The following is a 23,020-nucleotide window of genomic DNA, read 5'->3' on the forward strand; positions in this document are numbered from 1 at the left end:
TTACAATGAACCTCTCCGAGAAGCTCTGAGAAACGACAAGTGGATTTAAATTTAAAAGCTGAGTAGTATTTCTTCATAGATTTGTTCCCTACTTCCGAACTGGCTGACTACAGTCTGTTTCACGACGAGGACCTTTAAAAACTTGTAATTGAAATCGTTCGTTGAATGTGGAATATTCTGTATGTGTAATCGAACGTTCAGCAAATATTTTGCTTCAGTCAACATTCGTATCGCCGATATTATCGCGATAAGTGGACTATAGATAATCGTTTAAAAAATCATAATTCCGGAAAAGCAGTGATAACGATCTCGCTATTTTCATACGCATTACGTGATTCATCGATATGGTCTGGGAAATACTGAATGTACGACATTGAACTAGCCGCTCTTATCGTTGCGCGTTGCCATATGTGCATTACATCGATAAACCTCAGGGAATCCGCGATCGGCACGCGTATGTGTGCCGACTGGTCGAATGAACTTTCTAAACGCGGTCGGCCGGAGTGTCCGGACCGGTCTGCTTGATCAGACGGAACTGCCGAGTTCGGGGTGTTTCAATGCGAATACATAATCTCGATGAACAACAAGCGACGAGCACGGCGAAACACGGGGGAAATCATCAAGTTCCCCATCGCGTCCACTCGACGTCTCTCGGAGACGTGGCGTGTCCTGCGAAACGCACCGACACATCCAATCTCTCTCTCTCTCTCTCTCTCTCTCTCTCTCTCTTTCTCATTGATTCACAGATGCAAAAGGCGATCGATTGCATTCGGAGAGTTGCACGGGCTCTCGGCAATAGGCAGCTGATGAAACGCTGATCAACTCCTACGAGAACTTCCATTCGCCCACCTATGTCCTCGTAGACGGTCTCGTCTACGAGTTCTCGCAGCAAGACTCTCATCGAGCGAATCTGCGGGGAGGGTAGCCTGCGAGCGCATTGAACGCGAGCGAAATAAAGCGTCCGTGACGCCGAAGGGTCGGAGCAGCTCTTTCGATCAACCGCGTGGAACCGGCCCGAAATGTCGCTGTGCATGTGTGCGCGCGCGTATACGCTGTGTACGCGCATGTGTACGTGCATACGTGCGTGCACCGCACACCGCCGCGGTGTATCCGCCGGCTGCGCGACGCGCGGCGTCGCGGCGCCGTCGCCAAGGTACATGCGCGTCGGATTTCGCATGCCGCAGCATGGGTCGCGAGCGGCGGTGGTCGTCGCCGTCGCCGCCGCCGCCGCCGCCGCCGCCGCGATCTGCCCCCGCTTTTTCCGGAACGGCAGTAGCGTTCTCGTAGCGCTTTCCGCCGCAGTGTGGCGGTTGCCGTGATTGCCGATCGGCTGATCGGGGGTAGTTGGACGACAGCGAGGGCGGCCGACGGAGATTGCGACGGGACGACGGAACGACGGCGACGGGGACACCCTCGTCACTATGGTGAGTCACTATGGTCGCAATACCGTCGCGGGGGATGCACGTTGACGAGGTCGCGCGAGCCACGGGAACGCTCGCCTTTTTTCCGCTTCGCGGACGGATCCGGCGGAGAGACGAGCGAGGGAGAGAGCGAGAGCGAGAGCGAGAGCGAGAGCGAGAGCGAGAGAGAGAGGCAGAGGAACGTCACACCGCAGCACGCATCGCGGATGCGCCTTCGCCGAGAGATCGACGTGAATGCCGTCGAGCGTGTGTGCGTCTTACGTCCTACGTGCATCCCCCTTTTAGCCACGAGGCTCCATTTTTCTCGCCGGATCCGCCGACCGAGCGAACGATGTGCGCACGATTCGAGCCTCGCTGAATCGAAATCGGCGAGATTTCGAGGCGTGCGAGCGGACTTGCTTCTGCGGAATAACGCGAATCCAGTCGCGGGACATTTGTTTAACGACGCTGCTTAACGACGCGGAACGGTCGTCCTCGTCGTCGTCGACGTCGTCGTCGTCGCGCAGCTTAACGCGCGCGATGCGTTTCACGGGGATACGGAACGCGGTAATCGCGTTCCTCGCGGCGTGCTAAATGCGGACGCGCAGATTCGTGTGCTCGCCGAGCCGTCTCGCGCTCAACCAGTCATATGGTCGCGCATTTAGCGGCGAATGCAGCTGGCCTTTGGCTTTTCCAGTTGCTTGAACCCGGAACGACACGGAACGCGCGCACCGATTCTATTCGTTTACGATCCTCTTTCGTCGCGTCAGGTGCCGATATTTAATTTGTAGTCGTCAGTCTCGCGCTGAGAAGTCGCGGCGATTTCTTCAAGACATCGCAGAATCTCGCGACGAGGATCATTAAGGGGCCAGAGAAATGGAGAGGCACACGCGCCGGAGCGTTTCTCCGCTCCGATGTTGATTATCCTGACGGATTACTGGGATTAATCAGGATTAACGACCCGATGGCTTAACCTCGAGCACAGTTCCTCGTGCCGAACTGCCTTGGCTAAATATTTGCGTCCGCTCGAGCGCGCCGGCAAGACTCGACGACACTTTGCCGAGAGTCCTGACAAGGAAGAAGAGGCGCAAGAGGAGGAGGAGGAGGAGGAGGAGGAGGAGGAGACGATACCCAGTGTGTGTGTGTGTCCGGTAATCGCTTTTAATATTTATCCAAATCTGCTGCTGTTTGCCTCGCGGTGGTGAATGGTCTTCCAGCGCGCTACTGTGGCGCTACCTTTGCGCCATGCCGATTAGAGTGGAATTGCTCCAGGAGGGGAGGAACGGGAGGGCAAAGGGGTGCTAGGGAAGGGGGCTGATATCGGAAGGTCAATAAAGGAAGTGGAAATGTATTTAACTGGCTTAAGTTATCGGGAAGTCCTGGAGCGGCGACGTAAGGACGTTGGCCAGGGTGGGTTGCGCGCGTCTCGCGCGGGGCGAGACGAATCGCCATCGAAGTCGTAGCGATTCGGCTCGGCCGAGGGCAAAAGAGAGACCTCCCCCCTCCCTCCGAAAGACGAAAGAGAAAGAGAATTTTTCTCGATGGACGCGCGGAAGAGTCCAAAGGCGGCAATGTCAAGCCGAAGAAAAAGAGGTGGTCTCGCATTATGATATTACGCCGATAATTGAGAGCCTGGAAGTGGCTGAAGCAAAGAAAGAGGAGTAGACGATCGCGCTTCGTCGAGCTCGTGAGCAACACGCTTGTTTGCTTCGGCGGCGCGGGAACTCCACGGGGAAATACGGTATTACGGAGAAGGTACACGTGTAGCCATTTCGCGAGGGATGTTGCCGAGTTAATTGGATTGGATTAAGGTGGACGGTTACAAAAGTTAGTTACAAAAGCACGAGGACGTGGTGGACGACCCCGATCGTTTGCGCGTTTTGCATGCAGCGCACGTTTTGAAGCAGCGTGCTAGCGTTATTGCCAACGTGTACATTTCGAAATCCGTCCTGTAAAAAGATATCCTTGTATATATGTACATAGTATGCGCATTGGAATAAATCCATCTCGACAGCCGATACCCGGCCGCTTCGCGAAACGGACGCGAAAGATTGCGAAGAAACAGCCGACACAATGTTGCGAAATCAAACGACCGAGGAGTGACACCCGTTAGAACAGCATCGACCGCGACCTTGATCGATCGCGAGTCGGCTTATCCGAGCACATTTCCGGGCAACGCGCCAACTGGCCCTTATTGATAATCCGTGTAATCTACATTGCACCCGGCGAGATCGGTCACGGAAGGTCTCTGTCGAGATGTCGAGCGAGATCCCCGATTTACATTATTACACGTATATCACACACACCTTGGTATTGTAAGTCACGATCAATATGACGGCGGAAGAAGGACAGAACGGATGGAGAACGAGACAGGGGGAAAAAGAGGGGAAGGTAGGGCGCCGTGAGAGGAATCACCAAGAGGATGCACCTGCACTTCTCTGAATTTTTAAGAGGGAGGAAAAAAGGTGCCCTCTTGTAAACTCGTCAACAATCGGCGCCGCCACCTCTAGCGCGGCGGCCCGGTCTTGTTTTATCTCTAAAACGAGATTCCGCTGAAGAAGGGGGATAAAAGAAAATCCTCATTCGCGTACACGTTGTTCTAATTCTCCGAAAGGTCGGATCGCCGACTGTCTCGGGAGACTTTGGTCGTTCGTGCGAACAATACTGAAACTTTCGGCAGCACGAACGATCGTGACTCGACTGCAGCCGTTTACATTATAATTACAGCCCCTAATGAGCTCAGGGGGCATTGTCTCGTCGGTTAGATCTCGTGGGCGTTGATCGGGGGGGGAGGGGGCCGCATCCCGCCGGCCGACACGCGCACGAAGGGCTTCGTCCGCGAAAAATTCTGTCGGCGTACGCGGACGGCTAAGTAAGCGGTATCAGGGGAAGGACACACCACCGGGGGTATCGCGAAGGCGCGTAAGAGAAGGGGGAGAGAATTCACATGGTGTCTGTGCTGAGGCGAGCGTGACTATCGACCAGAGCGAAGGCACCCGGCGCGCGGTCGTACCGTGTGCCTTCCAAACCGAAAAGGCACTGACCATACCGTGCGCACCGGCCGGCATATCGCTTGGCCGGCGGGAACTTCTTATTAGTTGCGGCTCCGATAGCAAAAGTTGCGTTACAAATTACGCGACCTCGTCTCGAAATTGCGCCCCCGAGGATCTGACACGGATGGGCGGCCGGTGGCAACGTGCTCGGGAATTAAACGCGAAACCGGGGAGAGCTTGTACAAACATATCCGTTCGTCCCGAAACTCGCCTGCTCGAACGCGAATCGATCAAACTCCGCGATATATCCTCCCGCGTTATATCTTCCTTCGTTAGTCCTGCCGCGCGCAGTTCTCGCGAGCGGACTGCACAGAAGAAAGGAGAGGAAATGCGCGGTACTCCGGTAAATACGCGGGTTTCAAGGATTGCCGACGCCGAGGTTGTGGCGTATCTTTTTACTATTTTCTCTCGGAGCGAGGAACTGCCGCTATAGTCTTCGGCAAATAGTTGGCGATACAAACGGAGTATGTAAGTATACGTAAAGAGTGCTCTCCGTGAAAATATTGACGGTATAGTCCGCGCAGAAAAATCACTCCAACCTCGGAATTTTTCACACGCGCGCACAACCGATCGTCCGACGGGACGGTCACTTTGGATGAGCTGTATAATTCGCGAGCAGAATTTAAGGCAAAATTTTACGTTTCTACGTGAAAGAAGCGAAAGAGGGACGGACGTTCCACGCAACGGTCAAAAGTGCACACAGCGTAGTCGGCGAATATTCAATATTGATCTGCTCGAGGACAAACCCTCGTGGGAAAAAATTTATTCTACATTTTTTACTTCTTCTCGCATGGGTAATCACTTTCTTGCCGTTACGAACACTGTACACGTATGTGGACCCAATAAATTTCCAAGTGTTCTCTGTCACACGGTCTGCACGTAAAGTCGAACACTCACCATACACACGGGACACCCCATGTCCCAAGTTCCGTCGCGAATAATTGATCGTCTAAAGAGGGCTCGAGTGCCAAAGATACAGTCTCATATTCCGGATACTTCGCGGTGCGCGCAAATGTACGACGAATAGTTACATATTTGTCCGCCAACATTCGCCGTTATGCGGAGTCGTCCGCGTGCATCCCGCGTGCATAGCGCGCGATGTAATATCAAGTATTTGCTATCCATCGTGCACACGAACAGAGGCGAGGGGAGGAGGACCGTAACGCCGGAAATTTTAATGGAATTAAATTGCCATGCGGGGGATATCCCCGTTGCGGCGGCGGGCCAATATTTAATCAATCGATCGTGATCAATCGGTGATGTTCGAGATTGATTTTACGTCAAGCTAATTACTTATTCGGGTCACACCGGGCGCGCGCGCAAGAGAGAGAGAGAGAGAACTCGATTGCTTCTCTGCCAAACGATTTACTCGCCGCTCCGTCTATTCTGAACCGGCGCTCGAAGGTTCGTCCTTCGCCATTGCGCTACCACTGTCTTCGTTTCGCGCTTCGTATTATTGATCATTACACAACCACACATTGTCTCTCTCTCGTGCGCCGACGATCGCGAGCACGTGCCACGTACGGGTATCGCATGCTCGTATCGTTTTCCCGTTATCAGCTAAGCTTTCGAAATACGAACGTGAACGTGAGTCACAGCGCTATTTGGTAACAATGAGATGCGTATGCAAAATGTATGTATCGTATATATGCAGAACCGGTCGGACGAAAACTCAACAGTCGGCAGAATTTGTAAATTTCGCTCGCGTGCGATCCAGATAATTCTAACAGATATTGCTCGGCTGTTTTAATCACGCTGAAAATTGTTTTCCCTCCCCCACCGTGCAGATCATGCCAGTTACGGCGTACCGCGTTTAACGAGGTCGCTCCGACAACGTGTTTCTGCATGTCACACGTCACACGAAAAGTGCGGCGCGATTTCTGCGTGATTACGTCAAAGCTGTCGCGCGACGCCTCCACGATGCAATATAAAAAATATTCCTCTTTTTCCCTTCCCTTCCTCTCTCCCTCCCCTCTCTCTCTCTCTCTCTCTCTCAAGACTTCTACCTTGGTACGAAGCGAAGAAATCAGGGCGTACTTTGCATTAGGCGGGTAAAGCTCGCTCGATAAAACGAAAGAGACACGAAAGAGGCGCGGTGTTGTTTACCTTCTTGTACCCGTCGTGACGCGCGATGTGGACGAGGAACGCGAGAACGATTTATATGCGTCTTCGACGAGCTCCTTGCCGATAAGAAACTTGCCGACGATAACGCTCGGGGTCCCGAAATAATTTTTCTATTTTCGCGGAAACCGCCGTGTTTGCGCCCGATAGAGGACACGTATGTATTCCTTAGCATCTTTATTCCGCTCGCGATTGCCCCTCTCGCGCGACTTCTTCTGCCGAAATATTAATAGAAATAATCCCTGAAATAAAACGTCCGGATAAATGATTCATGTCGCCGTCGCTCGTCATGCTCCCAATATCGCGTACGTGATTCGTATTGCGTGGGCGGCAGCGATATTTTCGCGACGCGGCTGATTAGCCGCGATTGCGCACGTCGAAAAATCGGAAGCGCCGATATCCAGGTCGCATGAATTATCCGCGAAATTCTTCGGAGTCGTTCGGCTCCAACTTGCGAATGTCACCGCGATATCGCGATATGGACAGAAATATCCCGCTTGCCTGTCGGACAAGCGAGACGAATGTTATTCCTATTTCAATCTGGCTCAGCGTGGCAACCGAATATCAATATCTCCGCCGTTTCTTTGTCCGTCTTTTTGCCGACAGCCAGACTGCCCTGATGCCTTTTCAGCAACACTCTACGAGCGTTTCATCCCGCGGAGAGTCTACCTCTGATTGCAACAGCTGAACCAATGTACTCGTGCACAATGTTTGCACCATGTACATCACACTTTTCGACTCGTTACTTTGTCGTGCTTTAATTTGATCTTACTAAAACACGTAATAAATTTATCTATCTCCTCTATCCCGTCCATCAAATATTTGCCTAAGTGCGTACCATACATTCGTCACACACATACAACACACACACACATATATACAACATATTCACGGCGGTATCACATCGGAATCGTGCGCTCTCTATGTCGCATATTCTCACGTCCACTTTGTGTTTCGGCGATGTGAAATGCGTCCGTTCGTCATTCGCAATTAACCCGCATACGTCGTCCGTTCTGCACATTTCAATATAACATGCAATTTTTGTCGCACTATGCTCTCTCTCTCTCTCTCTCTCTCTCTCTCTCTCTCTCTCTCTCTCTCTCTCTCTCTCTGTCTCTCTCTCTCTCTCTCTCTCTCTTCCTACCTCCCCAACGAAGTGTTTTCAGATTCTCTTTTAGAGCGGAACGACATTGCGAATTTGCATTGCAATTTAATGCGCGCGGCTTATCTTTACGATTCGCCCGCCGCGGACGAAAAGATTGCGAATCCCGCGCGAAAATCGAGCGGTTTCGCGGGTGATGACGGCCGCGCGGCCTGAAAACGTGCTCTCGCCTTCCTCACGCCGAATTACCACAATCTGCTAATAGATTCTGCCACGTGACCCTGCGCAGCACGCACACGTGCAGCAGCCAAAGTGCCTCTCTTTTTTCTCTCTCCTTTGCCCCCTCCCTCTTCTTCTCTCTCTCTCTCTCTCTCTCTCTCTCTCTCTCTCTCTCTCTCTCTCGTACGACAATCATGTCGCCGCATTGTTGGTAGTGGGGCATTACGAAGGCGTTACAGAAGCGAAAGAGAGAGAGAGAGAGAGAGAGAGAGGGGCCACGTAAGTAGGAGGAAAGCGAAGGAAACGTTTTCAGTGTTGAGCGAGCCGTGATTGCGTTCCGTATTGTCGTTCCCGTCGTCGTTGTCATCGTTGTCGTCATTGCCGGTCGTCATCGAGTCGGTCGCGTGTCTCCGATGGGATCTCGGCGTCGGGACGCGTTCCGGTCGTGCCGGCCGATCTCGCGAGGTCTCCCGTGGGACAATGAGACCCAAGCGCTAACTGAGAGGAGTGGCCTGATTAAAGTTCCCCGGGGAGAGCGTGTCCGAGAGTGGATCTCTCTCGCGACCGTGCGCGAGTGATTAGAGCGGCGGCGGTTGTAGGTCGGCGTGAAAAATTGATTCGACGATGAATGTGTTAATTTGTCTTCGGCTTATACAGGAACCCGCGCGATAAGTGCCGTCGCTTGTTCCAGGAAGCTGCGATTAACGTCCTGCATTTATCGGACTTTGGCTTTCGCCGTTAATCCGATCGGTTTCATCGAGAAGTGCGAACAATCAGATAAATAGATGATTTCGTCGTCGCACACTGAGCTTCCACACGGTTTACATATTTTTTTCCTCTTCTCTTTCGCACAATTCCGAACGCAACGGATGTTCAATGGCAAAACTTGGTTTCTGCGAATTTTCCGGAGATGATTTCTCCCGTCGTATCGGCTGCGTTGTAAATCGCGCCGAGAAAATCAAACCGTTTTAAAGCCCGGTGTGCTCGACGTTCATCGGAATGAAAAAGTCGGCACTTGGCTTACCTTATGATTTCCACACTCGCCAAGATTGTTCCGCAATGCGTTGCTCCGCAATACGCAGCGGCAATGTCTCGAGCATATCGCATATTAGAGAGGAGTAAGTGGCGGAGAGAGAGAAAGAGAGAGAGAGAGAGAGAGAGAGAGAGAGAGAGAGAGAGAGAGAGAGAGAGAGAGAGAGAGGATTGCGTGATGTTTGGATTATTACCTCTAATCGCTATTAGCTTTCGCGGTGCACCGTGCAAATAAAGCTGCGCAATACGTACACACTGTCGGTTTTACGCGAGGACGTTAATAAACTGTGGGAAAGCGATGCTTCGGCTCGCAACGCGGCTGAAGAGCTCGGATTTACATCGCCAGAGTCCGAAATAATTCTGGCGATATGCAAAATTGTTATTAAGACCGCTAATAAATAGCGATAAATGTCTCGCGCTTTCCTATGCACGTTTGCGGGTCTTGCTTGAAAAAATAGACAGATAAAGTCAGGAATGACACGTCGACTTTTATGTCACGGTTAAAAATTTTTACTCTGCCGACGATTTTAACTCATTCCACTTTGGCCCGACATCAATTCAGTTTGAGTGAGCGAATTCAATTTTCAAGTTGTAAAGAGAGAGAGAGAGAAAGAGAGCGCGCGCGTGCGCGCGAACGAGGGAGATAGAAAAGAGAGAGGTTTCGGGGAAAGGGTGATAAAATTTAATTGATCCGATTTTTATATTGCAACGTCGAATGAAGGTTTTATCAGCGCAGCGATATCACGGAGTTTCTATCGGGATACGCGAGCAATCGCTGCATGCCATTTCGCGCTGCGCTGCATCGGCGCTCTCAATGGCGTGGAGTGCGCAAACGACGCATAATAATCGCACCGCACCGTGACCGGGATTCGTACGAGGGATTTGCCGATTATCAGGTTCGTTATTATTAATAGCGCGCGAGAACAGCGGGTCCTTGTAAGCTTAATAACGGGACCCTTTGTGCGAGAAACAACGCGCGACCGTTAGATTCGTGCGAAAACAGCGCGAATTTCTATTTGTATATAGAGCGAGAATATCGTTGTGCGGTATATTTTTATCGACTGTATTTTTATCGCGAATTGTATTTTTTCGCGCGCACGCAAAATGATACTGTTTGCTTTGACCAGAAGCAAAATTACGCACGATTGTAAAATGCAAAATGTAACTCGCGAAATATCCGTTCAACGTTCTCGAGTCTACGTACCGCTCGGCTGCTGAATTTCGCGGATTCTCTCGATCTTTTATCCTATTTTTCTGTGCATAACAATGTTGTGTGGGGAGGAAGGGAGGGAGGAAGAGAGAGAGAGAGAGAGAGAGAGAGAGAGAGATTTCACAACGACACGAGTCTTCTGCAATTGCGTGGGTAGCGCAGTCAATAGATGTCGATCTGTTCAAGTACCCCGTGTTTGTCACCTTAAGATCTTGTCGCGCGAACAACTTGGTTACAATGGAAGGCTCCCTTTGACGTAACGACATCCGACACACTCTCGGCATCATGTGCGAATCACAGTAGACGATCTCGAGACGATTGACACTTGGAACAATCGTTGCGCAGCCAGGAATACCGTCGCGTAGCCGGGAACACCGTCGCGCGCTTAGTAACCGTATTCCGCAAACGATATTCCGGATTTCGTTGCGCGAAGTTCGCTCGCGGCACGCATCGATCGAATTTCGCCGGGCTGGCGAAGGAGAAAAAACGTGACTCTGAGAAAACGTGCCAACGAAACGTGCCCCCGAAGAAACCTTTCGCGCATCGACCGGCTCGTGTAATTCATCGACGACGAAGTTATGCCACGTTCGCGCCTCCGTCAAGCGAGTTTGTCGCGCCGTTTAATTACGAGGAATCGATCGATCGACCAAGGGTGGCGGCGCGGCGCTTCCTTCTCCGCATATTTACAGCCGGTCGTTGGAATTTACCAACGTACAATTCGCCGACATCCGCGCGCGTCTCATCCGGTCGAATATTACTCGTTCGTACTCGACGATTTGCATCTCGCCGGTCGCAAAGAAGACGGCAATTTTCTCTCGCGCGCGTTACTCGGTATTTCCTACAGCACAGATATTATCGGCGGCAATGAAATAACGTTTTACGTGAATCATGTATGTCTCTCTCTCTCTCTCTCTCTCTCTCTCTCTCTCTCTCTCTCTCTCTATTCTTTCGCAGATCGATTCTGATATCGCAAAACAGACGGACGATACGCGACGTGAATTAATTATCAATTGACGAACGTATTTTCCGCAATTTTGTCATCTGTAATAAATAGCGCGACCGGTTGCGCCAAGCTGAGCCACGGCTGAACAAAGCTGATGACGGCTGAAGACGGCTAATTGAAAGATCGGTGAGAGATTTTATCGCGTCGCGTGTTTTCGTTGTTTTTCCGCAGCTGACGTCGCACGGCAACATCGACAGTATTAAATACCGCGTTTATTGTCATTTAGAACGGCCGTTTCGCGTTCTGGCGATTTTATGTAAGATCTTAGACGATAGCGTAGAGGCCGGAGATAAATTAGAGGAAGGCTAAGTGTAGCGTTTAAGAGCTCATTGCTGGCAGTCCTTTATTCAGCTTGAGTGATAAACATACGAGAGACAAAGATAAGTGAGTATTTTGAATATCCCACTACGGAGTTATATGCGCCGTCGCGAACGTCGCCGTCGACTGAAAATATCTATTGTCTTCGCAGGCCAAAACGAGCGACCATGAAATCGCGCGAGGATCAGGAGATGGCGTTATTAATAACAGACGGACAAAGCGGAACGCCTGGTGATAGCGTGCGGAAGAAATAGCGCTGAAAATAAGACGTTCACCGAATACGAGAGAGAGAGAGAGAGAGAGAGAGAGAGAGAGAGAGAGAGAGTGTGTGTGTGTGTGTCGGTGGACGTTGCGCGAGAGAACAAGAGAGCGAGCGGGAGAAACGTGGCTGAAATTATATTGCATTGCTCTCTCACACTCACGCGGCTCATAGTTCACAAGAGCGAGTCCCTCGAGAGCCATGAACTCGCGTCGTTTCATTCGGTAGATAAATCTCGCGTTATCTCGCTCGTTAGCAGAGAGCGACGTTAGCTTGCTTTAAACGTTGCTGCGTTTATCAGCCAAGTCCACGATCCTGACGGATGTTCTTCCGGCGCGCTATCGAGTCGCACGCCCGCGCACCGAACGACTTTCCCGGCCCCCCTGGCCCCAGGGGAACAGAAGAATACGACCCTAGAAAAATAATTAAAGCCGAGAACCGCCCTTCCCGATCGCGGGAAGGAGTGGGGTCGCGCGACACGTTCGCGCGGCGAGAATTTAATTAGTCCGCAGTGACGAATGCGCGCGGAGCGCGCGAATCCGAACAGCGAAACCTCCCGCGAGACGTCTGTAATTGCCGCGACCGCAGTAGACGTACGTAGACTCGTGTTTTTGACTCGCGGAGTCGGGTCGACGACGCGCAGTAGCGCAAGTAACAACGCCGTAAGTGTTACATGCTGCTGTGCACGGAAATACGGAGCCGGATATATTTCCGTAAAATAAAAAAAAAAGAAGGCGAGAAAAAAGTACAACAGATCTCTCCGTGATTGTTATTTTTTCGAGCCGTAAAAAAATCTCCCTCTATCTCCCTCCGCTGTCGCTGCGGTGAGATATTACGAGCTTGACGAGCTAATTATTTTGATGACAGGGCAAGAAGCAGCTCGCGATTCAGGAGAGGCAACGGAAACGACGGAGCAGCCGACACATGTAGCATTCGGGTAAGTGGATATCTCTCTTTCACTCTCTCTCTCTCTCTTTCTCTCTCTCCCTCCCTCCCTCTCTCTCTCTCTCTCTCTCTCCCTCTCCCTCCCTCCCTCCCTCCCCCCTCCCCCTCTCTCTCTCTTTCTCTCTCTCTCTCTCTTTCCGACCCTCCTTCCCTCCCACCCGCTCTCTTCCTCTCTGTCGCGCTCTCCGACGCGGTTATTATGGTAATCCGATGTTTTCCGCTTGGAATCGCACCGAAACTCGGGATCATCTGCACGAGCGTTAATACGCGGACTGGTCGTGGAGAAGAGGTATGGGAGGGCGCGTTTCAATGCGCGACGTTGAGCTTTAATTCATGGAGTTTTTTCCATCATTACCGCTTTCTATCTCCCTTCGTCTCTCCCCCTCTCCCTCTCTCTCTCTCTCTCTCCCCCTCGGACGGCGCACTCTTCGTTCCGTTTCTACGTTGGAAATTTACATTTTACACATATAACTCGCGCGCGATATACATTTACACGGTAATGCTCGGTGAATTGGATCGGGCCGAGAATCAGATTAAAATTGAAAACTCACGCTCCGGAGGTGGAGGTGGTGGTAGTGGAGGTGATGGTGGTGGTGGTGGTGGTGGTGGTGGTGGTGGTGGTGGTGGAAGAGGAAAAGGAGGAAGCATGGGAATGGGACGCGAGAGAGTAACTGCTTTCCGCGCCGAGCAGGAGAGTTCGCGGAGAGTAAGTTGCGAAGCGGTGCATTTTTCATTGAAAATCCGATTAATCCGCCAGTCCCATTTCCCCGTTATTAAACTGGAGCGGGATTAGGAAGATCGAAAAACACGCCCGATGCCTCGCGATGCTCGAGAATTTCGGCCGGGAGTCGTCTCTCTGTTTTCCCCCGTCACGACCGCCGCTCCTTTGGAACTTCGCACGTGCGAAACGCCCGGCGCGTTATATATACGTATTATCTTCGTCGAGAGACCTGCGCGCCTTTCTCTCTCTGTCCCTTCTCGCCCGCGCTCGGACGCTCTATTCACTCGTTTCTCCACACAGGCATCGGTATAATGAAGCCGTCCATGAAAATGGGAGTGATCGCCTTGATAGGGATCTGCGTAGTGTTTTATCAATATCACCTGTCCACCGGCGTTACTTTCGACCAAGTAACGGCCTTCAATGCGGACAACTCTGCGGACGACGCCGGGGTTTTGCCGATTGGCGAAGAGGGCGACAACTACAGTAAAACCTCGAGGCTCACCGAGGACATGGTGAGTAAACAATGACGAGATCAATCGCGATTATCCGTCGAACCGAGGTCATTCATGCGCGTTTCTCTCTTCCTCCCTCCCCCATTTCGCAAAGCAAATCATTGAAAGAAAGGAGAATTATCCGCTAGCGACATCCTTGCGCAGTTCATATTGGTTTACATTGATTCTTAGCGATTGAATATTCGATGGTGATGTGCGTTTCGAGATATTGTTAGAACGAAGAAGTGAAAAACAATTTCATTTCGGTGAAACTTCGCGATTATACTTGCCAGAGATACAGAATTAGCTTGACCACAATTTACGATATTAATTACTCCTGTACATGCGAACGCGCGTTAAAAGTTGACCGGACACGAAAGACCCAGGTGTGCCATAAAACGCGTGAAGATTAATATGAAACAGGCAATTTTGTCGCGCGAGAATTCATCGCAAATTAATTAAGAATTCTCAATTTCTGCGAACGCGCCTCGCCGGGGTCGCTCACCTCGTCTGGCGAACGATGACTAATTTCCCAATCCGCGCGACATCTCCTCGTTGGACAACGTGGTCGTTCTCTTTACAGATTCGATGCGCCGTGTATCGAGTGCAAATTGCGAATGGCCTGAGTCCGGAGATAAGCTCGTTGCTCGTACAAGAGCTTATCAGTCAGTTAAGCAAGAACGTCTCGGTGGCCTCCAGAAATAATTCCAAGCTTCCGCAAACATCGCCGACGACGACGCACAAGGCGGCGGTGGCGGCGACGCCGTCGCCGCGTCAGTCAGCTTCGTCGAATCTCGTCGAGCCCTTGTACATCATCACACCGACATATCGAAGACCGGAACAAATCCCCGAGCTCACGAGGATGGCTCACACCCTGATGTTAGTCAAAAACGTGCACTGGCTCGTTATCGAGGATGCTGCCGTCGCTACCAAGCAAGTCACCAGGCTGTTGGAGCGCACGGGTCTGAAGTTCGATCACTTAATCGGTAAAACGAATCGCTCTCACGAAATTGAATTACGAGTAGCCCTGCCGTAGAGTATTATCAGAGGGAACATCTCCCGATCATCGCGAACGGTCTGTGCAGCTCCGATGCCGGAGAAGTACAAGCTCAAGAAGGGCGCGAAGCCGCGAGGGGTGTCGAACAGAAATCGTGGTCTGCAGTGGATACGAGCGAACGCTACGAGAGGTGTCTTCTACTTCGCCGACGACGACAATACTTACGACATTGAGCTTTTCAACGAGGTATACCCAGATCACCCTCTCTCCCAACAAGATTCGAGACGAATCATCTCATTCTCTCTCTCTCTCTCTCTCTCTCTCTCTCTCTGTCTCTCTCTATCCCGACGCGCGCGTTTCAGATTCGGAAGACGAAGACGGTGTCGATGTTCCCGGTGGGACTGTGCACCAAGTTCGGATTGAGCTCGCCTATCCTGAAGAACGGCAAGTTCGCTGGGTTTTACGACGGCTGGATAGCCGGCAGGAAGTTCCCGGTGGACATGGCCGGGTTCGCCGTGAGCGTCAAGTTCCTGCAGCAGAGACCGAACGCGACGATGCCGTTTCGCGCGGGTTACGAAGAGGACGGCTTCCTGAAGAGCCTGGCGCCGTTCGAGCCGCGCGACGCCCAGCTGCTCGCGGACAATTGCACCAAGGTGCTCGCCTGGCACACCCAGACGAAGAAGAACGAGCCGAGCGCGCCCTTGGACATGAAGCTGTACGGCACGACGAACCTGGTGAAGCTGAAGCAGCAAATAGTATGATGCCGGCCGACCGGTCGCCGACTCTTAACGCGAGAGAATCTAATAACCTGAATCTTGTGATCCCGCCCCTCCTTCGCACTAGTTCATCGGTGTTTCTCCAAGGGAATTCCTAGGTGCGGAAAACTGTGCGATTCAGTGCCTAAAGTATCTACCCCCTCTCTCTCACGACGGGAGGGACCGTTATCTTTAAGCGTAGCCGGTAAAACGATCGTTTTTTTATCAGCTTTTACAATCCGCAGCAAGTAGCTCCCCCGAAGACGAGTGCGCCCTTACCTCGAGGAAGGAAGGATTACTGGAAGATAGATAGGTTGATAGGGTAGGTAGGTAGATAGATAGATAGATAGGTAGGTAGGTAGGTAGGTAGGTTCCGGGGCGGCGCTTCGAGCGCAATGACTCGCGGTGTATGTTAGCGATTCGAGTTTACACGTAGAGGAGAGTTTGGTGCTCTCCGTCATTACTTCTCGGTACTCTTCTCGCGCATTCCTTGTTTCGTGCATGCCGCCCATCATCAAAGCGATCGCGAGCAGACAGAGAGAGAGAGAGAGAGAGAGAGAGAGAGAGAGAGAGAGAGAGAGAGAGAGAGAGATCAATTTCATTCGCTAATATTAGAGTAGTCGGTATCGGTGGTATCGGGTGAGGAAGTTGGTGCGGTAATGACCTTTATCTCTCCCAACGTGTGCGACATTGCTCACTCTACATAAATCAACGACCAAAGGAAGCAGACGAGTCACTTGTTAGGTAAGACTAAGCTCTTCGTTTCGTTCCACCTCCCCCGCTGGAGGGACCCCCTTCTCCCGAATAGATTCTCTATTCTGTGCTCCGTATTTTATTCCACAGCAGTCAAGTTCATTCCTAAACTGGCTATAGCCCTCCTTCGTCTAGACCTCGAAGCTAGTTACACCAATAGTCAAGATCGCGACACAACCAAAGATTACGTTTATAAGCAGTCACTACCGCGGCAGGTGTCCTTTTATTTTGGGTGACTACGCGCTTCCTGAACCCGCGTTGATCGGTCTCCTACTTACGAGAATGCCGATATTGCTCGTCAATCTGGACGAAGATTTTTTTGCGATGTTCAACATTTTTTTGTGATCTCGTCGTTTGATCCTGCCGTGTTTCTTCAAACGTTGCGTTTAACGAGCATAAACGATTGTAAGATTCGTAGAGAGTTAGAAAACGAGTTCCTTAATAAGAATTCCTCGTACTTCCCAAACGCGATTTCAGACGAGGAAATAAAAATGTAAGGGAAAAGGGAAAAGATAAGAAAAAGGAAGCCAGAGAATATGCTCAAAAGCGACGAAATATGAAGAGTTTAATATTCTGAAATTCGCCGATACCAAAAGTTACTTTAAAGTTCGCCCGACGTTGAAAGTTACGGTCTACGAGGACTTCCGATTAAGATGCGAGAAATTTCTTCGATAGATAGGAGCTCACCGGAAAACGTGAAGTTGGAATGCACGAGATTTGTATTTTGTCGAATATCTCTTGACTTGTGTAGAATTCACGTAGTCTTCTCTGACAAGTATCTACGAGCGTTCGGTTGCGTTCTTCACGAACCGCGTGGGATCTCTGGCGTGCATGTCTATCGTACTTTAGATCGCGTTAAATCAGAAAGCCAGAAAAAAAAATTAATTTTACGACTGAACGTCGGGGAAACACCCGCACGCGACGAACACCGTCCGATCGTCGTGAAACAAGCGGCCTCGACTGTATTTGACTGAATAGGGATACTTTTCATTGTGTTGAGTCGCGCTCGTTGCCGCTCTTTTATTTCCGTTTCTGATATGATATCGTTTCGTCGTAACGTCGTGATCGATGCACGATGAAATTACAAAGAGAACAACGTATTATAATCAAACAAACGAGCGTTTGCGTTTACTTGCAACATACTTGTGCGTGTGGTCAAAAGTGTGTGCGTGTAAGGAAATGCATAATATATCCAAAGCTACATTTGACTCTTCTTACACAATATAGTTCGTGCGAGTCGGATTTTGAGACTCGATGTCCTTTAAGTAGGACTGAGAAAACCAGAAAATAAAAAAGATGCACCCCGCTCACGAGTGCTAAGCAAAATCCAAAAAAAAAAAGAAAAGGAAAGGAAGAAGGGAAGAAAATTGTTTCAATCGTCTCCAAGACGGCGTCTCTAGAACGATCGAGGTTATATTGACTCACGATGTACAGTGGAACCTTGATAAATCCCGACACGCTTCTGTTACTATACATATCTCTTCTGAAATTTGTGACCAATTTTAAATGAAACTTATACAGTATTTAGCTGATTGCTCTACAAATATAATATTACTTATAAGTATCCTACGTATATATTATTATAATTTATATTTTTAAATTGAGAGTAAAAATATGTAGTTACTCCAAGTGAGACAATTCACAAGATCTCGATAAGAACAATCGAAAAGAATCTTCGACATTTCAGAGTAACGACTAGTCGCTGATTAGAGTATTAATTGTCCGCTTAATTAATTCGGGCATTAGGAGTTCTGCTGTACGAACGCTCGAAAAAAAAATATATATCAAGGAGTAAAGCTGTTCTCTTGTTTTTTATGTGTAAATTTCTATGTCTAGCGGTATCCTCGATCGTAACGTCTTTAAAATCAATATCGAAAAATTATTATGTCATTAGTTAAATCAGAAAGGAAGAAAGTCTAACGGCTTACAGCATCTTCTCAAAGATGCACGATTTTCCTGCGACACTTTGAGTTCTTTTTTTTTTTTTTCGAGAGAGAGAGCGATCTACTTTATTATTTAGTGATCTACTTTATCTCACTTAGCGTACAACGCTTTATATAGCGGATAGACGTAACAACTCCAGCGCGTGGATGATAATAATGTAACGCTAGGACGTGAATTATATCGTGTCGCTGTGACACCAAAACTCGAGAAGCTATATAAATACATATATATCTATACGTTAATTGCACTACTTAGCAATCGGTCAGATGTCAAGAGCGTTATATTTCTCCCAATCACATATCCTACCGGGATGTGCGGAGGTTTGTGTACAGAAGACAAAAAAAAAATATATATATATATATTCTATTTACGTTCCAAATTCAATTTATGTAAACGGTTTGCAATAAACTCACGACAAGCAATACGCGCGATTTTCGCACGGTTAGGTAGTAGGGACAGCGAATGACAGATGGAACGATTGTTCTCGTTTTATCGGAAGGCCCAGGTCGTAAAGAGTACGTTGTATAAGTAGTTTTAGTTTTAATTTTTTAAGGAATTCTCTAGAGAAAGAGAGACAGAGAATACTTAGCGTTGATTGAAAACTGTTTGTGATATACGATTATATTGTTTTAAATGCATCGGTTCTCTCTGCGAAGCAACAAAGAGTTCTTGTCGCGGATAATGCTCAACGTTCCGGCAATCGAGAGGCTGAATGGTACGATATATATACATACATACATACATGTATATATGTATGTATGTATGTATGTATGTACGTATATATGTATATGTGCGTGTGCGTGCGTATGAGTGTGTGTGTGTATGTATAAGCCGGGAATTGTACATACTTGTCTTGATTTCTAAAGGATAATTAGCTTTTTAGTTTGCCCATGTTTGTCCGTGTTCCATGTACACATCTGAAGGAATTGAGCCACTCTTTTTGAGAAAAGAACAATTTCCTTCGTTTAGTATTGTAATAAAAATTCATTGACTTGTTTCCCTCTCCCGCTTAACATGTCCGCGGATTCGGAGCGCAGGGGTGGCTCGAAACTGTTCCGATGCGCGCAAACACTTACTTTTTATTCGTGTGAAATTTGTTTTTAAGAATACTTGTATCAGGCCTGATTTCCGCAAGAGTACATAATTCTTTACCATGTGAATAAAGAAACGTTTATATATACTAGAAATAAAATTCTTTGCAAAATGTATCTCGGTATCTCTTACAAATACCGCTCTTATGTTCAGATCAACGAAGGAGTGATAATACGGCAAGATAGTGATACTCGACAAAGAACGATAAGAATAGGGAATTTTAACAGTTTTATGTCGTCGGATATGTTTAATGTATATTGTACGCCGACGATAACGCGCGTTGCGAAACTATGACAAGCTGTTACTGTACAAAGACAATTAGCAGCTTTGCCATAAGTTTCAATCATGAACAATAAATTATTGTGCGTCGAAAAAAAAGACAATCGCAACCATTTTAATGCTCCTCTTTCCGTAGATATGTTAATGTATTGAAAGATAAGTAAGATTAGGGATAAATGCTTGTAATTAAAAGAAGTTTCTTTTATTGTGTACATTTTTCCTCCGCGTCAGAAATCACCAAGAAATGCGCTGGGCATAGGGTTGATCCTCCCAGTAAAATACTTTGTTGGCGAAAATAAAAAATTGCGCGAGATTGACCGCCAATGTCGTGAGCGATTCCAGACAGATCTGCCATTTGCGTGGCCTCTCGATGTTCAAGCGGTAAAAGATGTACGGTAGAATAAAATAACGTGGTTCTACCAGTAACTGAGGTATCAGAACCATGCACACGCAGATCATGTAGTTGATCTGCGTGAGAAATCTCAGGTGACTGATATTTCGCGACATGGCGAACAGACTCGCGCAGTAAACTGGCACCAGCAAGTACCGGCACGCCGTGTAACGTCCTATTAATCGATTCCACACGTAGAACCAGTAGTGCCGATTATCGGCCAAAACGTACGGATGAACGAGCGTATTGAAGCGGATTACCACAGTTATTAACGCGACTACAGAGCTCATGAGGATCCAATGCTGGCGTAGAAATCGCAAGCTTGTTCTCCAATGCAATACCGCGTATGGCCACGAGAACAGCGAGACAAAAGCGGAAAAGTAAAATATCTGGCAGACGTGAATGGTCGCAACGTGAGCGGAACGGTCGCCGATCACTATGCCTTTATTCCACACGACAAAGGCGATAAACATCAGGCATATTGTTATGTAAGGAAGCAGACTGCCGCATATTTGTAGGAGGAACTTGATAAAGGACAGTAGGCCTTTGCGAAATTCATATATCATCCGTTTCCAGATTAGCTAGAAATAATTGGAATATGTTGCAGATTAAGTCGTCTAATGAACATGTATAACATATTGTAATCTTGTGGTCTTTTTGCTTACGTGAAAATGCATTGGGGTATTAAGTGATCGAGGTGGCACTGGCTGTTCCATTTTGTAATCAAATAAGTCCAATACATGTTCTACAGCAAGGAAGCTGAGCCAAATAATATTTGTTTGACGAATAACCACAGCTATTAAACCTGCACAATATCACTTTTAGATCATAATTTTAATAATTTTTAATATTGTAGTTTATATAAGTTGCATACACATACCTGCAAACGCACTCATCTTCATGTGTTTACGTTGGTGCAGAAGTAACATTAAAAGCACTGTATTCACAGATGCTACATCCGTATAATAAAAGAAACACCAGAAATATAGTGGCGGAAAGAGAGTAATATTATATGCTGATACAAGTATCAACCAATTACTCCACCGATCCATCTTGTTAGATTTACAATTTTCTTTTATGATATTATAAATAAGGTAGAGATTTATACATGTCCCGATTAAATTTACACATCGTATGTAGATAATATTACAGAGATTAAATGGTGACAATATCGCAGTAGTAATAAGATATAATCCTGGCAATGTAGTAATTTTAGGATCCCACTGCAAATAATTTGACTCATTTTTTGGTCACAGGGAAATGATGTATAATATAGTTGGAAGTTTTGGCTATTGAATATGTTACCTCTGTAAAATTCCACGCACAATATCGTAACGTTTGAGGAATATGGAAAGCCTCGTCAATGAAATAATGTGGCTGAATACGATTCAGATATAAAAAAAGCAACACAGTACTTGTAACAAATAAAATCAATGTGGAATGTATAAACATCTTGCAATTCAAACTCGAATAATTAAAGTTTTAAAAATGTATTCTAATATTTATTGAGAATTATATTTCAACAACGATAAAATATTCCTAATAATTGCACATGTTCAATATTGATATTTTGTTAAACATATCGTCACAGCCACATAATTATTGCTTCAGTCAACCTAACCTATGTGTAACACTATGTGCTCTCAAGTTTCTTATAAAGTTACTGAGAGCATGTCACTGTTGTATATACACCTGACAACAGTACGAATATTACTGCATATATTACTTAATACATCTAATAGTTAATTGTTATTTAAAAGCCGGTATGCTGCAAGTGACACGCAGCATGTTTGTATTTACAGACACTCTAGCGACATCTAGAGATTGAAGTTTACTCGGGAACCGTCACTGAGCAGTTGGTACGTTTTTAAGAACACATCGGAAATGTACATACGCTATGCGCGATGTGAAAGAAACAGATTCTAGATAAATCGCTGCGAGCAAACAAAGAATCTGTTCACAAAACGAATAATACGACAAATAAATTCACTCACTGCTCGCCGCGTGTCGTCGTTACTCGGTTACCAGTTGCTTCAACTACAACTTCATCTATTCCTACGGTCGCGTTGATCCTCACTTTCTCGACAAAGCATATCACATTTGCACACGTCACGACATTCGACACTCCCGGCATTATTTGCGTATGAGCACGATATTTGACTCGGCGTCTCCGACACTATATATGATAAAGAACTGTTGGACTCTTTTGCTCGTGCTGCGGGTGCAACGATTCGATCATATTACGCGCACGATCGCGGCGATCTTGCGATGTATTTGTTCGCGTGGGATACGAACACTTTGCTCGACACTCGCGAAATTCACTCGCGTCCGATACGATATTCTGCGGCACGACGCTTAATTTTATTCGGCGACTTTCGCACTCGCGTACGACGCGTGTAAAGTTCAACCGGTGCTGCCGACGTTCAAACGACATTCGATTGCGATAAAACGTAAATACGATGTAACGATGCTGCCGACGACCGAACGACCGCGCGAAACAAATATGGCGCCAACAAACGTTTGAACGGCCGTGTCGCACTAATCAAACTTAACTGAATATCGCCCGAAAGACGGTTAATCGGGATCTCGTGCCTTGAATAACATGCTGTGATGAGAGTATGATCGTTTTCTGTCGACTTTGGATACTCACTCATGTGCGACATGCGTTTCCGACGATCGAAGAACGTAATTAATACGGAGCGACCAAAAAATCCCGTCCGATCGCGAGTCGCAGCGGCGAGAAAAGGACATGGCGGCAGCACTTACCAACGTTCAAACATCTGCACTTGCACCAGCGCTGCCGCCGCCGGTGTATATAAATATTGCTTGAAGATGATTAATCATAATTATGTTCCCTGATAAAGATACTACGATTGCCGTACATTGTTTATTTAACGTTCTCTGATGTAAATCTACTTGCGATGTTTATTTTCGA

General features: G+C 48.0%; 2 protein-coding genes across 7 annotated transcripts; one reads left to right on the plus strand and one right to left on the minus strand.

The window, feature by feature from the left end:
- The first annotated feature begins 1,258 nt into the window (after positions 1 to 1,258).
- Positions 1,259 to 19,531, plus strand: GlcAT-P (Glucuronyltransferase P). 6 transcript variants are annotated; one of them, XM_025297076.1, is made up of 7 exons: positions 8,197 to 8,658; positions 9,649 to 9,823; positions 12,585 to 12,654; positions 13,684 to 13,895; positions 14,458 to 14,860; positions 14,960 to 15,117; positions 15,234 to 19,531. In XM_025297076.1, exons 4-7 carry the CDS (start codon positions 13,695 to 13,697, stop codon positions 15,630 to 15,632), a joined length of 1,161 nt encoding a protein of 386 aa, XP_025152861.1. In that variant the 5' UTR covers positions 8,197 to 8,658; positions 9,649 to 9,823; positions 12,585 to 12,654; positions 13,684 to 13,694; the 3' UTR covers positions 15,633 to 19,531. The 6 variants fall into 6 exon arrangements, with proteins under 6 accessions (XP_025152859.1, XP_025152861.1, XP_025152862.1 ...); XM_025297077.1 differs by lacking the exon at positions 9,649 to 9,823 and having other exon boundaries at positions 8,197 to 8,494; positions 8,587 to 8,658; XM_025297074.1 differs by lacking the exons at positions 8,197 to 8,658; positions 9,649 to 9,823 and adding an exon at positions 1,259 to 1,424.
- Positions 19,532 to 19,772: 241 nt separating this feature from the next.
- Alg10 (alpha-1,2-glucosyltransferase Alg10) lies at positions 19,773 to 21,768 on the minus strand. Its single transcript, XM_011150517.3, has 4 exons — positions 21,391 to 21,768; positions 20,966 to 21,308; positions 20,751 to 20,890; positions 19,773 to 20,666 (listed from the first exon to the last, which is right to left on the minus strand). The coding sequence occupies exons 1-4, from the start codon at positions 21,535 to 21,537 to the stop codon at positions 19,929 to 19,931; spliced, it is 1,368 nt and encodes a 455-aa protein (XP_011148819.1). The 5' UTR covers positions 21,538 to 21,768; the 3' UTR covers positions 19,773 to 19,928.
- Between the last annotated feature and the right edge of the window lie 1,252 nt (positions 21,769 to 23,020).

Source organism: Harpegnathos saltator, unplaced genomic scaffold (assembly GCF_003227715.2).
Source record: "Harpegnathos saltator strain DR-91 unplaced genomic scaffold, Hsal_v8.6 scaffold168, whole genome shotgun sequence".
Taxonomy (NCBI): domain Eukaryota; kingdom Metazoa; phylum Arthropoda; class Insecta; order Hymenoptera; family Formicidae; genus Harpegnathos; species Harpegnathos saltator.